General features: G+C 32.0%; 1 protein-coding gene across 1 annotated transcript; it reads right to left on the bottom strand.

The window, feature by feature from the left end:
• Window positions 1-991: 991 nt before the first annotated feature.
• LOC127721092 (serpin B10-like) lies at window positions 992-1,678 on the bottom strand. The gene is made up of 2 exons (XM_052227774.1): window positions 1,498-1,678; window positions 992-1,296 (listed from the first exon to the last, which is right to left on the bottom strand). Exons 1-2 carry the CDS (start codon window positions 1,676-1,678, stop codon window positions 992-994), a joined length of 486 nt encoding a protein of 161 aa, XP_052083734.1.
• Window positions 1,679-15,513: the final 13,835 nt, after the last annotated feature.

The following is a 15,513-nucleotide window of genomic DNA, read 5'->3' as shown; positions in this document are numbered from 1 at the left end:
TGACTTATTAACCCACACCAGCTTTTGATAGAGTTCATATTTCTAGATCCTTAGTTCAATAATGTTTGTAGAATTGTTAAAAACTTCACTTTCTAAGACAATGGTGTTATTATTCCTTCAACTCAAGACACATGTATATGTTGTCTTTAGACATAAACCTTGTATTGCTGTATAACTCTAATAAATGTATAGACATTTCTCTTTTGAAGAAGTTTTAAAAATGATTTTGATTGGATTGTTTCATAACAACCAAAAAAAGTTTACTATGAACATCTTGCGTATGATAAAAATGGTGACCTATATGCATGTTGAACTTCTATGTTGTTTTATTTGTGTTATGGTTGGGTCTCATAGTCATGAAAATAAAAACAATATACAATTTTGTTATTGTATATAAATTTCATTCAATAATACGATTGCTTCTGTATCCAGTTCTGCTTGAGATAAAGCAATACTTGTGATACAAAAATGTACAATAAATATAATAATAACGATAGTTAAATTAGAAGTTCAACCTATATAAAGAAGAAGAGCGTTGAGTGATCAATTGGTACAGTTAGCCTTCTGCTCTGTTTACTGTTTAGTATGTGATTGATTTGTTATAATGTGTTGCCACCTTCATCCAAACCTGAGAAGGACCTTATAGAACCTAAAAAAATATAGATTTAGGGATATAGCCAGCTTTTCCGGTTAAGGGTAAGAAATTTCTGCTATCCACTACTTCGGTGACCAGATTCAATATGGAATATTTAAAATAAAAATGAAAGCAACAACAAGATTAAAACGGTTCATCGAATGGACGAGTGATGACGTGGCAAAAGACTGTACACGCAATACAACCTAGTTATTTCAGATAAGATAATGAATATTGCAATACTGATAGAAGCAAATTTTATTTATACTTGATTATACATTTAATTGACAATCTTCTCGTTTACGTGTCAAACCGACTCTATGCTTTCAGAGCTGATGTTATACTTTAAGTATTCGTTCATGGGTTTGCATACCGTCCAATAAAAAGAATAGTTCCCGAATTGTTATCCCGTATGACAAACATGAATGGATGGTCAGCCACAAACTGAAAAGGTCCGCTCATTGAACTTCCAAGCCCCATCTCAATCGTTGTAGCAGCAGCAGCTTCCGTACCCTGTTCTGTGACTTCTATGTATGACTTATGACGGGCGTCAGTTACAAAAACTGATTTCATGGTTGTCATCTTTGCGAAATTTGCTGTCTGCGAGTCAAATATTTCATTAATTCCTAATGACGTAAGTACTGGTTTTAGATCATATTTAGCTTCAAATGCGAATTTTGGAATTCTGATTATTGTATCTCGTTGCCACATTCCAGAAAACAGACTTTTAAACTTTGTCATAGTAATTTTACTTTCAAGTTGAGATAGTCCATTTGCATCATTAGGTAATAGAAATATCATTGATGTTTTATTTCCCGTATATTGAAGTTGCAAAATCTTGCAATCCAACTCGGTGTTCTCACCAGCAACCACATAGCGTTGGTCATACATCATATCAACTTGTTTTTGCTGGTTAGAATTGTCCAGAAAATTCCTCTTTGTTGTGTTATGTGGGTTAAACTCCTTTTTCCAATTTCCTTTAAAGTAAATTGCATTGGCTAAGACCATTTTAGTTCCCGAAGTTATAGTTTCAGGTGGAAACATATCCTTGATTTTATCTTTCGTTGCATTTGCAATCCAATTATTGATGCTGATTCTTGATTGATCTGGTGCCGATCTAAAATTCATGCGTTTTAAATCGCTGCCGTAGTATTGTAAAGCATTCGCTGTAAATGTGTTCAAAACATTTAATTTGTTATCTCCAAAAAGTCTATTACCAATCGAAAGCTCTACTCCAGTCCCTGTTAGTGAAGACAATTTATCGTTAAGAAGTTTATAACCAATGTTGACATCACTTGCTATTTTTTGTTTGAACAGGGAAGATCTCATTTGTTTGTATGTAGTTCCATCTGTACCGAGCATCAGAAGCATCAAGGCGTTTGTTATACTATATGGAGAAATCAATTCATTTCCACTTTTTTCCACTGCATTGTACAAAGAAAATGATAAATCTCCAACTGCTTCTTCGAAGGCAACATTAGATGCCATTTTTTCAAATGTTAAGCTGTTTTCAATAAAAACGTTTAATAAAAGAAGTGTAATAAAATTTCTTTCTTATATACCACCAATGACGGAAAATAGAATTACGAAATGATATACAAATAATACTATTGCGCAGATTATATCATGTCGTTTTAAAACATGTTGTGGTTGCAAAAAAACCAAAACGGTAATAAAGTGTCACGCTTTTTGTCTTGTTCATATATTTTGCATGTGAGACATGGGATTAAAGGGAAATTACCTGAAAAATCCAAAATCAAAATATGACTGTACTTGCATATATTTACATAGTAAAATAATTCCTGCATTTTGTTCAATGTAATATAGTTTTGCATTCTACGCGCATATTTATGAAAAAAAAAAAAAAGAAAAAAAAAGCGTTTTAGGAACAGTTCAATTTAACATGACAAAAAAAAAAGAATCTCCATAAATCTCGACTGGTCTTATTCGCAATATATATGTTGATTTCCAAAATGAGAAGCAACTTATTTAAACCAATCATTTTTTTTTCAAAGAATCACAGTTTGTCAATAAATAATGGCAGTTTAATAAATGGTTGTAGATGAATAATAACACAGTTTATTAATTTCAAATGTTTGGACGAATGTATTGTATACATAAGAATCAGACATTTGACATCTTTACATTTTGGATACGTATACATTTGAGAAAAATTGTATGTGTATAAATCGTAACTAACACGAACTCATCTTTTAATATGTTTCAAATATCTGAGTTAACAAACATTTTGACAATTCATTTTTTAATTTTTTTTTATTGAAAAACGTTTAGAGACGGTTAATTCTGACGATTTTGTTTCCTGATATATTGGTTTTTTTTTAATAATTGATAGAGTATGGAAATTAGAAATGTGCTAATGAGACAACAACCCGACCAAAGACCAGAAAACAACTCAAGACCACTAATGGATCTTCAACGCAGAGAGAAAATTTCATACCCGGAGGCGGGCTTCAGCTGGCCCCTAAACAATAATGTATACTAGTTTTGAATATGCATGTTTACCTATGTTGGTGGAAGGAAAACAAGATCTCTGATCACCATATTTGTTAAAAAGTCTACAAACGTATTAATCTATCTCGGTAAAGCATTCTTAAAATACGAGTATTTAGCATTCATTGCTTCCTCCGACAAATTTCTCATATAAATCCATTACATGATTTGATGATACTTATTTATTTCTCTAATTTCAGTGCAGACACTTAACTAGGTGACTTAGGTGTGGAACGTGACATACGTGATACAACAAGGTCGATACGTGATCGTATGTTACATGTATCAAGGACAACACACAGACATCATGCTTACATACTATTCTTAATGTAACATATTGTCATACATTTAAAAACTTTAATACAAAAAATTGTTAGAATATTAAAATTACATAATAGTGTTTGTAGAATCAATCTTCCAATTTCCATGAATATTCCTGCTGCAATAATGAGAGAGATATCTTGGAAAGTACGCTTGTATATGCATATGACGACACAAAAGATCACACACAAAAAAGAAAGACTCAAAACGTACTAAATCGACAAAGAAGAAATACACAATAATGTGGCAATTGTGTATTTCAAAGTAATATTTCAAAGAAAAAAAAATATATAATTTCAAAATTAATATCTGTTGGGTTTGTGAAAGAAATATTTTTTACAAAAGAATTTCGAATTTATGTTTTCAACAATTACAGGTTGAAAGATAAGGATTTCAGAAATGTATAATAAATACTTTTGTAAAACAAAAATATTCTTGAGGAAGTGCATTCTTATTCTTTTTACAAATACACATTTTGTGTTTGTTTAACAATTGTGTAACATATCATTTTTCCGCTGTACTTACATTGAGGGATTGAAATATCAAAATCAGCCTGCATGTAAAAATATATGTTCATGCGGAAATTATACACTAGGGTAATTTATCCTGGAAAAATTATACACAAACACAAAAAAAAAACAAAGGAAAATTTATGTTATCTCCATCTGGCAGAAGTTATTCGTCAAGCGAATAAGACAATGACGGACGCCAAGTGATAGTAAGAAATCATACAGTGAATGGAAAAAGTAACCTGTGATAATCAAAATAAACAAAATATATATGAGACAATATCTGAAAAAGTCTAATTGAAATGTTCCATCTTTCACCAGCAATTATATTTTTATTCAGGCGTCTTTTTGGAAAATTTTAAGTTTCAGTATTAACTAGAGTATTTTATGCACCAACTGTTGCAAATTAAACATTCTTTCTTATATTTCTTCTAATAAAATATTATAATTTAAATGTTCAACCCCCCCCCCCCAAAAAAAAATCATGTGGTCCGGTGTTGTTTTCTGACAACTAAATCATTCAAAGAATATCTAAATTAAGTAAACAGGCTTCCGATTTTCACAAATATGATAGATTTTATAGGAAACTTGTTCCTTACTGGTCTGATGTTGTTATAACTAAAGCATGTGATAAAATTTTGCATTTTTAAGGGTCTTTTAAATTTTGTCCCAAGGGGTTATTTCCCTCCTGTTACCACTGGGTTTTTTCACCTGTGGAAACGTTTGAAAGACCAAGATTTTATTTCGTGTAATGCAATGAGAAGAGCATCATTTCCTGAATGTATGACTCCATATGTATAGGTGAATGGCAGCCAGTTTGAAAAATCCGAACTCCTCAAAGATCAGAATTTAGAGAAAAATAATTGTGTTGTTCTCTCCTGTTACAGCCTTTTTTGTGTACCTTCTGAGAATATTGCATTGTCAGCACTATAACAGTAAATGTGTTTTTATAGTATCTTATTAAATTGATATGTAGATGGAAGTAAACTTCTACACAACTCGAATAAAAGGACAAAAAGTACCGTGTAATTCCTTTCTGTTACGTTCTGTCATGTTACCTGATAAAAAGTAACAGCATAACCATAATCAGTAACAGGAAAGATGTTAAGGACAATTTCACTGATGAATCACAAAGTTAATCTACTATATGCCAACCATTTCATTTAATATAAGTTATGATCATCATATTAAATTAATCTCAACATAATATACAGTATATTGAATGAAAAGACAGGTTTTTTACTTTTGATAACAACAGAGAACATTGTGCAATTCTAGTATAGTAGATGGTAACAGAAAGGAATTTATTTTAGAATTTTTCATTACCTAGACAGATTTTTCATCTTGCAAATACAGTTTCAAAAGATAAATGATATTGTTTGCTGTTATCTTCCAATTGTGACCAATCTGAAATGATGTATTTTTCTCAAACTATGAAATAAAGCAATTGTTTTGAAAAAAAATTCCTTCCTGTTACCAACTCTGTCCTGTTACTTGTCCTGTTACTCAAAATTCTTTCATGTTACCGACATATCGGACTATATTTTAGTATATGTCTTAACCTTTTGTATTGCAAATGCTAAAATAAATAATTGGCGTTTGATAAACTATTGCAGGATATACAAGTAAACCACAAATAGTATCTCAAACTTATTCCTTATTCCCATTAGAAACTTTTTAAAATTGATTCACTTTGGTGACAGGAAAGAACTGGAATTTTTGTACCATTTTTAAAATTGCCATTGTTACCACATTTAACAATTGTTTGAATTACAGACCACAGTTCCTAGATCCGCAAAGTGTGTTCTTCGATTTGTGGTATTAAAATACCGGTTCTAAAGACATTTTTGTTTTGGTTTTTCTTATTGCCAAAAATTATACTTTTTCAGATATTGTCTCATATGGGTGTTTATTCTGTTTCTTCATCTGTCTTTACGGAATGACAACACTATTGTAAATTAAATCATCGGAAAATCTACACGGAGGAATAAAAGTACGCGTACAAGTGAAGGAAGAATATAGTAGGTAACTGAGGTGGCAATGAAGGATTTTAAAAAGTATTAACCTGCCAACTTTTGCATCGTTTGACTTCGCTAAATTTGATTAAATATTAGGTGGACATTCAGTGGTTTGTTAGAAGGTGTGATGAATTATTTTTTTTATCTTATTCTCATAAGGACAAAAAAAAATCACAAGTGTAATTTTGAACAATAATAATTACCAATGTTCTTGTGGTGTGCTGTTGTACTGATCATTCGTTTATTTCCGTTCTTTGTTTTATTTTGGAGGGAGGATATTCGTTAGTGTTTGGCATCTCCGCATTCTTAATATATTTGTCCCGTGACTTGGATTCCTTGGTTCAGTGGTTATTGTTGGTTGCTGTCTATTAACTTTGTTTCCGTTTTTGTTGGTTAAACATAAATATTGCAGTTGGTGTTCTTGGTCGAATTGCTTCAAATGTTTGTCATGTCAAGGGCCTTTTATAGCTTACTATGTGGTTTTGTTAATTATTGAGGGCTTCATATTGACCTATAGTAGCTAACATTTACCTCATTTGGTCTCTGGTAGATTGTTGTCTCATTGGCAATCATGATCGTCCTGTTTTAGAAGAGTAAAGATATTTTCTGTTTGCAAAGATGGAGTTCACGTGTATATGCAGATAGGCTACTCAAAATACGTTCGGTAATAATATTCGGAAAGCAATTTTTTCAGTTCGAAAGAGCTGAATATTTTACATATAGATAGTTATTTTCATAATAACGAATGAAAAGGTAAGCAAGGCAATTTGACGCCATTATTGAATTTTGATTAATGAAACATTGTGATCAAGCGACCCACACGTTGATTACACTATTCATTGGATGTGTAGTCTGGTTCAGAATTATATAACAAAGCGTTGGTTTATTATTTCTTTTGTTGCTGATGCAACGTGGTAATATTTAACAAAACTGTTGTAATACGATTCACAAAAGAGTATATCCTGAATTGTACATGTATCACCTTTCTACATGCCAATTTTCAACCCATGTTTAAAGACTTCTAAGAAACAACTGCCTTTCGGAAGACAATACTACTAAAAATAACCCCTGGTTTTCTGGAAATCTTAAATTAGTATACTATGGAGCGCAGTAATCCTCAATTTTTACTGCAAACCCAAAGACAAGTAAATTTTGGCTCAAGATGGTCTAGATATATTTCTCTTTCACCAAAAGTTTCATTTCTGCAAATTTGTTGGTTAGTTTAAGTAAACAATGACATCAAATGCACTATTTGTCCTTGTTTGTCCTAATGCTTTAAAGACTTTCCACAGTTTTTACAATGAGTTTAGTAAAAAAACAAAGGTATTGAAGAGTCAAGGAATATTGACCCCCTTTTTTTCACGAGGTGTCAGTAATGGACTATTATTTGATCAATAGTGCAGTTATGGTCTTGAAACTATTTACTATCAGTCAATAAAAATAAAGGTAGAAAACTTTCATTTGAGACAATTATTGGGATTGTGGTGAGTTTATGCAGTGTTTACAATAGGCTATGTTATCTGCCAAATACATGGAATAACGCAATGATATAAAGGGTAAAAATCAAATAATTTTATAAAGTCTTCATGGCGACAATTTTGTTTGGTAGTAAACAACGTATGTTTTAATGTTTTATACCACATACACAACTTACTGTGCATTCATAACAATTTAGGACATTTTTTTATATGAATGCTTATTGTAAGGGTGGGAAAAGCTAAACATAGTACAAATCCAGGTTTAAGGCTCTAATTTTGCAATATGTGACTTTTTCCCCCGAAAAAGGTGGAAATGTGGCTACTATCATTTCAAATGATCAGTTAAGACAAACAAATCAATTGTTTTCTGAATTTTTGGTTTCAACGCTTTTCGCTTTAAAGGTGTCAGACCACCAATTCAAAATCCCTATCTATTCAACCAAATTTTCAATTTTCACAGCTTTCTTAAAATTTTACCTTAAGTTTAACTTCATAGAAACCAGGTATATCCTGAATTATACATGTATCACCTTTCTACATTCCAATTGTTAACCCATATTTTAAAACTTCTAAGAAACAACTGCATTCCGGAAGACAAGTACTACTAAAAATAACCCCTGGTTTACTGGAAATCATAAATTAGTATACTACGGAGCGCATTAATCCTCTATTTGTAATGCAAACTCATAGACAAGTAAATGTTGGCTCAAGATGGTCTAAATATATTTCTCTTTCACCAACAGTTTCATTTCTGCAAATTTGTTGGTTAGTTTAAGTAAACAATGACATCAAAAGCACTATTTTGTGTCAGAGTAGGGCTACTTTTACATACGTTCTAAATTGGAGGGAGTGACTTGATGGTCTGACACCTTTAGTGAAAGTATTGAAAAAGTTTATTTGTGAAACTCTGATTTTTTTCTTGATAATAGCTCAGAAATGGGTTAAAATTAATGAAAAATGGGAAAATCATTAAAAATGGGGTACTTTCAATTGGCCGTAGCATAAAAAGATGTGCATCACCATATAATTTTTTCTTCATCAATTACTTTCTTACAGTCATGTAAACCCAAAAATCAGGTTAAGAAAAAAGTTTTATTCTAGGAATTTTGGCTCCTCAGAGGTGTACATTCTTAAGATAAATTTACCTTTATTGTTAATGATACGTCCCCAATATTGATTAAGGAATAACAGTATGGTCAGTTTTAGTCTGTTACAATCGAGTGTAAAACCCTTGCAAAGTTGAGCGTTTATTTGGTTGTGGGGGATTACGAAGCCACGTCCAGTTAGAAAGGGGGAGATAAATCTATTGCAAAGTGTAAGGAGAGTTCTATGCTCTCTGTACGTTAAGATCCCATGCAACGACGTTTTACCGGGTCCGCAGGTGGCTTGTCGCAAGGCAAAATATCTATCCATATGCAATAAATCCTCGTTTTCCAGTGTGAGTTCAAATTTACCGCCCTTCAGTCCGGTCGACCTCTGGTAAAGGACCTACCTATTGTATATTAATTTGGTTCTCGTCCTGAATATGCATGAAATATTTACCACTTGAAGTTTAGCAAACAAAAAGCAATCAATCAATGTTAATGTATATAAAGTATTCCTTTATTGCAAGGCTATTAACAGTTGTAATGAAAATCATTATGTTGTCCTTCTTGTTATTCTTTATTTCATAAGGTTGACACGAAGTTCAACAATAACAAAACTCTTATCAAACCAATGTATATATCTAACACAATTTAGGCAAATAAGAAGCAATAAGCATATTCGTGATTTCTGCTATAGGATTTGTTTTTTTGTCATAATTTTTAGTATACTTTTTTCCATAACAAAGTATGATATTACGTTTATTTAAGTAACAAATATTTGGATACACAGAAAAATAATATGCATAAATATAAATGGAAGAATGATTGTTTAAGTCAGTCTGTGTGTAGATTATTGTTATTGTGTTGCAATGATAATATCAAAGCAGTAGGAAATTTGTCAAGTGCAGCCTGCAGTGATGTTAATGTAATGAGTTTATTTAACACTACCTTACGAAACCAACGTTACCATCGGTCTAATGTAAAAAAAGTCTTCCAAATCTAGATCGCCCTCTTGGAGCTTTGATGACATTCTTTCTCATCTTCATCATCCGCTAGGGTTATATTACATTAAAACTATTCTTTTTTCACTGCCTGTCTAAAATGTTTGAGAGATTATGCACTTGACAAAGGATGAATAAATACATTTTCTCCAATATACAGACTTGTCAGTATAATTTATGATGTAGCTTTTTTCCGTCTTTTTAAACCAGTAAGATCGGAACCTTATTTTTTTAAGGTATTTGTGTCATATAACTCTTCAACTGTTTCGGTACTTATACATCCTCGGATTTCAAATGTTTGGCTTTGAGCATTCCTGATGAAGTAAATCCAGAAAAGCGCTTCGGACGCATGAAATTATTAAACGTTTTGTTTTCAATTTTTTACAAGAGGAAAAGAGGAAATTCCTTCCTGTTTACTTAACCATTAGAGGAATTGATGCAATCAACATCAGCAACGTTCTACATCAGAAGGAGGTAACATCTAAAATTCGTATTTATTTTCAAAATCAGTCTGTTCCTATTGTATCCTACAGTTACACCGAAACCATTGCACCCTAACTATAAACAAGCATTACAGGACCTTGATTTAGAACAATACATAAAAAACCCTTTGACATATGACTGTTCCCACTTGCCTTACAATTACGGTCCCTCGGGCCATGTTATTACTGGGGATCTAAACATAATTCACAATAAAAATCTCCAAAAGGTGATTTCTCGGTCCTAAGTTCAGAGAATCCCACCACATCAATTGGAACCATAACTTCAAAATAATTATGGATTCCATTGAGGACTACGCCAGAGCATGGGCTAAACGTGAAGAAGTTCAACTAGACACTTTGGCAGAATTGATCAAAACAATCAGGTCTCTGATAAAACGTCGCATTCATAAGTTGAAAAACTATGTGAATGATCGACCAAAGTCGGTTTACAGAGACAAAGAGGCTGTGAAATGTCTATCATCTCTTCAAGATAAGTATGTCGTTGTTCCTGCGGACAAAGCTTCAAATAATATTGTCTTTATGTGTAAATCGTACTACGAGTGTCTTGTAAAAGAATTAGGAATAAATGAGCACGCAGGTAATCCCACATACAAAAACATATCATTTGACAAGGATGACATTTTGGCGAATCATAAGTCCTTCATGGCTTCAATGAACATTGCATTGAACAAATAATCGGAGGACTTACCTTGTTTGTATTGGATAGCTAAACTTCACCAAATTCCGTACAAACAACGGTACATTGCTGGCTCATCTGCATGTTCCACTCAAGAATTGTCCATTAGCTTGACTAAAATTCTGTCGGCAGTGAAAGAGGGTCTTTAGAAATACTGGGAAACTGTTTACTCGCGTAGTGGTATTAACCATATGTGGATTCTTAAAAACTCTACAGAACTTCTGGATAATTTTAAATCTCGGTTTTTTTCTGAAATAAGTTCTTTCAAAGCTTTTTATTTTTCAACCTCGTATACCACCATTCCCCATGTGAAATTAAAAAACCGTCTAAAAGAAATAATCCACAATGCTTTTCATCATAAAAATGGTAGCATACGCTATAAATTTATTACTTTGGGATACCATAAGGCATATATTGTTAATAGTGAACAAAAGGGTAAAACATGCTACACAGAGGAACAAGTGATCAGTATGCTTGAGTTTCTAATTGACAACATATTTGTGGAATTTAGAGGTAGACTGTTTCAACAAATTATCGGCATTCCTATTGGAACGAACTGTGAGCCTCTCCTTGCCGACCTCCTCTTATTTTCATATGAATCGGAGTTCCTTCAGACACTTGTCAAAAACAAGAAGATCAAAGAAGCCAAGTTATTTAATTTCACTTTCAGATATATTGATGATGTTCTTTCCATTAACAATCCGAACTTTTCTGATTGGATTCCATTAATATATCCACCAGAACTAGAAATTAAAGAAACAACAGACACGGCTTCCTCCGCCTCATTTTTAGAGTTATACCTCGAATTGACATACACAGTCATCTCAGTACCAGAATCTATGACAAACGAGACGATTTCAATTTTGAAATTATCAATTTCCCCCACCTTAGTAGCAATATTAACTTCACCTGCATATGGGATATACATTTCCCAACTTATTCGGTATTCAAGAGCTTGCAGCTCCTACTCAGACTTTGTAAAACGTCACCAGTGTCTGGGTAGAAAGTTGATGAACCAGGGGTATGTCGAAGAACGTCTCGTTCTTTTTATAAAAAAGTTCATTGGAAGGTACCAAGAACTTGTTAATAAATATTCCGTATCAAATTAACATTAATAACGTGTTATAGTATTCTTTTATTTATCTTTATTAATATTACTTTTACTGTTAAGTCTGTTTTTTTAGATATCCATTTGACGTGAATCTGTGCTTATGTATCCCGTCATACTTTGAACGACAAAATTATTTTATTTATTGATATTACTTTAACTGTTGAGTCTGTTTTTTGTGATATTCATTGTGTACTTATGTATATCGTCATACTTTGTACCACACAATTATTTTATTTTATTTATTATTATTACTTTTACTGTTAAGTCTGTTTTTTGTTATATCCATTTTACGTAACTCTGTATTTATGTATCCCGTCATACTTTGAACGACAAAATTATTTTATGTCTACATGTGCGAATTTCAAAAGCGCGATTTTACGCCAGTACTGAAAACCTTCCATCCTTTATGGTTGTATTTTACATAGATAGATAAAATCGTATAATATAAGCAAAATGAGGATGTTAAATTTGATGTATGCCTTTTTGTGCTTCTTCGTTACATTTGTTTGTTTTTATAGTGATTAAGATGATAACACAATGTTGACTGCTGTACTCCTATGTTTGACCTTTTTACCTATTGTGTCTGTTTGTTTTGTTCACGCATCGTTGTCAATATAATGGAATTTGATGCGACTGTCATACAAGCATACAAGTGAGAGGTTTAGCTAGCTTTAAAACCAGGTTCAATCCACCATTTTCTATGTACCAAGTCAGGAATATGACAGTTGTTATCCATTCGTTTGATGTGTTTATTTTTTTGATTTTGCCATTTGATTGGGGACTTTCCTTTTTGAATTTTCCTCGGAGTTCAGTTTTTTCGTGATTATACTTTTTAAATAATTCGTGTGTTAAAAAAATAAGGAAACAGTCAGGTTTCTATGATATTGAATGTGCAAAGAAGCTATTCATGTATGAACTGCAATATTTATTTAAATTATCCAATGTCATTTCATTGATGTTACTTCATATATAAAAAGTACTGAAAGACTAGGCAAAGAAGATACATCAAAGTTATTCTGCATTGAACTCCTCGAAGGTGTTGCTGTTAGCTGTATTTGTATAACTGCAGTTGTTATTTTCATAGCTATCTGTGTATTCCGTAGATTTAGATCTGGTCAAGTTGGTAGGTTTATGCAAAATGAAATACAGCTGAGACTGCATGGAAAGGTTACTCGATCTGTCCATTTTACTGGTTTCAATTTTGACTAGATCTACTATTATGTGAAATGAGCAAACACATATGAGTTTCATTACAGACGAAGTCCGCCTCCGGTTACAGGATTTTCTCGATGCGTTAAAGACCCATTAGTGGACTTGGACTGTTTTCCGCTCTGTTGTTGGGTTGTTGTCTTTTTGAAACATCCGTCGTTTCCATTCTTAATTCTATTAAGAGCCAAATGTATCAGTATTTCGAGAGCTTTAAACAAAGAGCGTAAACGTTGCTGAATATATTCAAATAACAAGATTGATTAGAGTAAGCTCTTGTATGTCTTTTACTGTGAGAAAATTATACTCTGCTTCATTACAATAAACATTCATAATAGCAATAACACGGACCGACTTTATACTATCACTTGTGTTTAACATAAAATTTGATTGAGTTATGAAAATGAGGTAATCGCGGTCTTCCTTTGTTCAGGTTAAGACTGTAATAAAGTGTGTTACCGTATGACTGTGTGGAATATGCCCTTTGCTTTGGTTGGAAGTCTAACGTCCGATGTCTCGTTTTTTTTAGAAAAATGGCACGCTTTCTGTTTATTAAAGATCCCTTGCAAAACGTCAAATCATATCGGTAGTGTTCAATATCTTCGTGCATTCAGTTCATGTTGCGTTATGGTACGAATAACCTTGCAGGGATGAACGAAATAAAAGAGAACATCGAACAAATATGTAAGCAAAATATAAACTTTCAAACTGATAGCATAATCCGTCAATGAAAGAGACTTTAATTTTCAATACAAGTTTGATTATAAATATGATATATGTGAATGCCTCAGGGTAAATGCGTTCAAAATATTCAACCTATTATTTCCAAGGAGTTTAATGATAATTTAAAACTCTACTAAATAATCTGGTTGTGAAGACATTTTATCGTTGATATGTTTAACTTATGTTCCTATCACTCGCTATGTTTTGTTTGAACAGTGACGATATCGTTTGATTGTAAGTAGTATTATTTCGTTTGTTATACTTTATCATTTGCATGGAGAAATCATTCATTTCTACTTTTTCTTACTGTATTGTGCAAAGAAAGTAATAATTCACCAACTTCTTCTTCTATGTAAATAGAAGATGCAATTTAAAAAAATGACACGCTTTTTTCAATAAAATTTGTAATATTATATTGGAAGTAAGCTTCTTTCTTACAGTCTTATATACAGTAAAAGGCACGAAATACATCCTATTAACTACACAATGATATACAAATAATACTTATACTTTTCAATACACAATAAAAGTTCCATGAATTATAGTAGACAGAGAATAAAATGTGTATTGATTTTTAATGTTTACACGCACCCAATATACGATAAAAGGACATTCATTTCAATTTAGATCTTTTACACATGCACTATGAAAATACGTTTACACGAGAAAAAGATAACATCTGAGATAACGATAATTTTAATATTTCTATTTTGTAATCGATAAAGGTTAACGAGAGTGTTACATCTGACAATTTAACTAGTGTTTTTTCAATAAACATATTTTCTCTAGTATGTTTGTTGGGGAAAAAAAACAAGACCGGTGATCCTTATTTTGTTCAGATTCCCCAAAAGCACTAAAATATCTCTTAAAGTACCTAGCCGATGTTGCTTAATCCTTTAGTAATGAGAAAGTGTTTATATTTTCTTTTATGAATCATACGCAGAAACATACACAAATTATTTAAAATAACACGTGACCTAAATGATGCAACAAGGACGCAACGTGATTGTTTCTTATAAAAGAACCATACACGCACATATCCTGCTTACATGATATGTTAATATCAACATATTGTCATGTATTTCAAAACTATAGAATAAAGTGTGTTCTTAAAATACATGATAATGTTTTGTGAAGCATGGTTATTCCTCTGCTTGAATGGGAGAGATATCTTTTAGAATGTGAATGTATAAACATGTGACGATTTGAAAAATAACGAACAAGATAGAATTGAAACGTATTAAGTCGGTTAAGGGGTAGTTCATAATAATTTTGCAATTATACGATTTCCGTCAATTATTTTGAACTGAAATTAAACGTAATTGTTTCTACATTCGCTACCTCATAATCTGATGGGTTCATGACAAAAAATATTTTCAATGTAAGTGAGAAAAAAGAACTCATGTTTGCAACGGTTTAGCATGTGAGTTCATGATTTCAGACTTTTGTCACGATACCAGAATAACCTTCTTAAAGTAGATGATGAATTGATATGGTACTTCTGGTAGTGAAATATATTTGTTTTTCTTAAAGTATATCGATGGTCATTTCTTTTCGATATGCTTTGCAAATTTCTGTCGTTGGCAGATATTCTATATACAGACATACATTATCTCTTTGTCATATAAAATATCAAAAAACGTAGATGAGTGGATATAAATTTATCTATCAAAAAAGTGTATCTGATAGCATTTTTATGTTATCAATAAAATCCGCAATATGATAATATGTTACCTA

This window comes from Mytilus californianus, unplaced genomic scaffold, assembly GCF_021869535.1.
Source record: "Mytilus californianus isolate M0D057914Y unplaced genomic scaffold, xbMytCali1.0.p SCAF_12, whole genome shotgun sequence".
Classification (NCBI taxonomy): domain Eukaryota; kingdom Metazoa; phylum Mollusca; class Bivalvia; order Mytilida; family Mytilidae; genus Mytilus; species Mytilus californianus.
The sequence above is the reverse complement of the archived record's forward strand: the minus strand, read 5'-3'. Positions and strand labels throughout refer to the sequence as shown.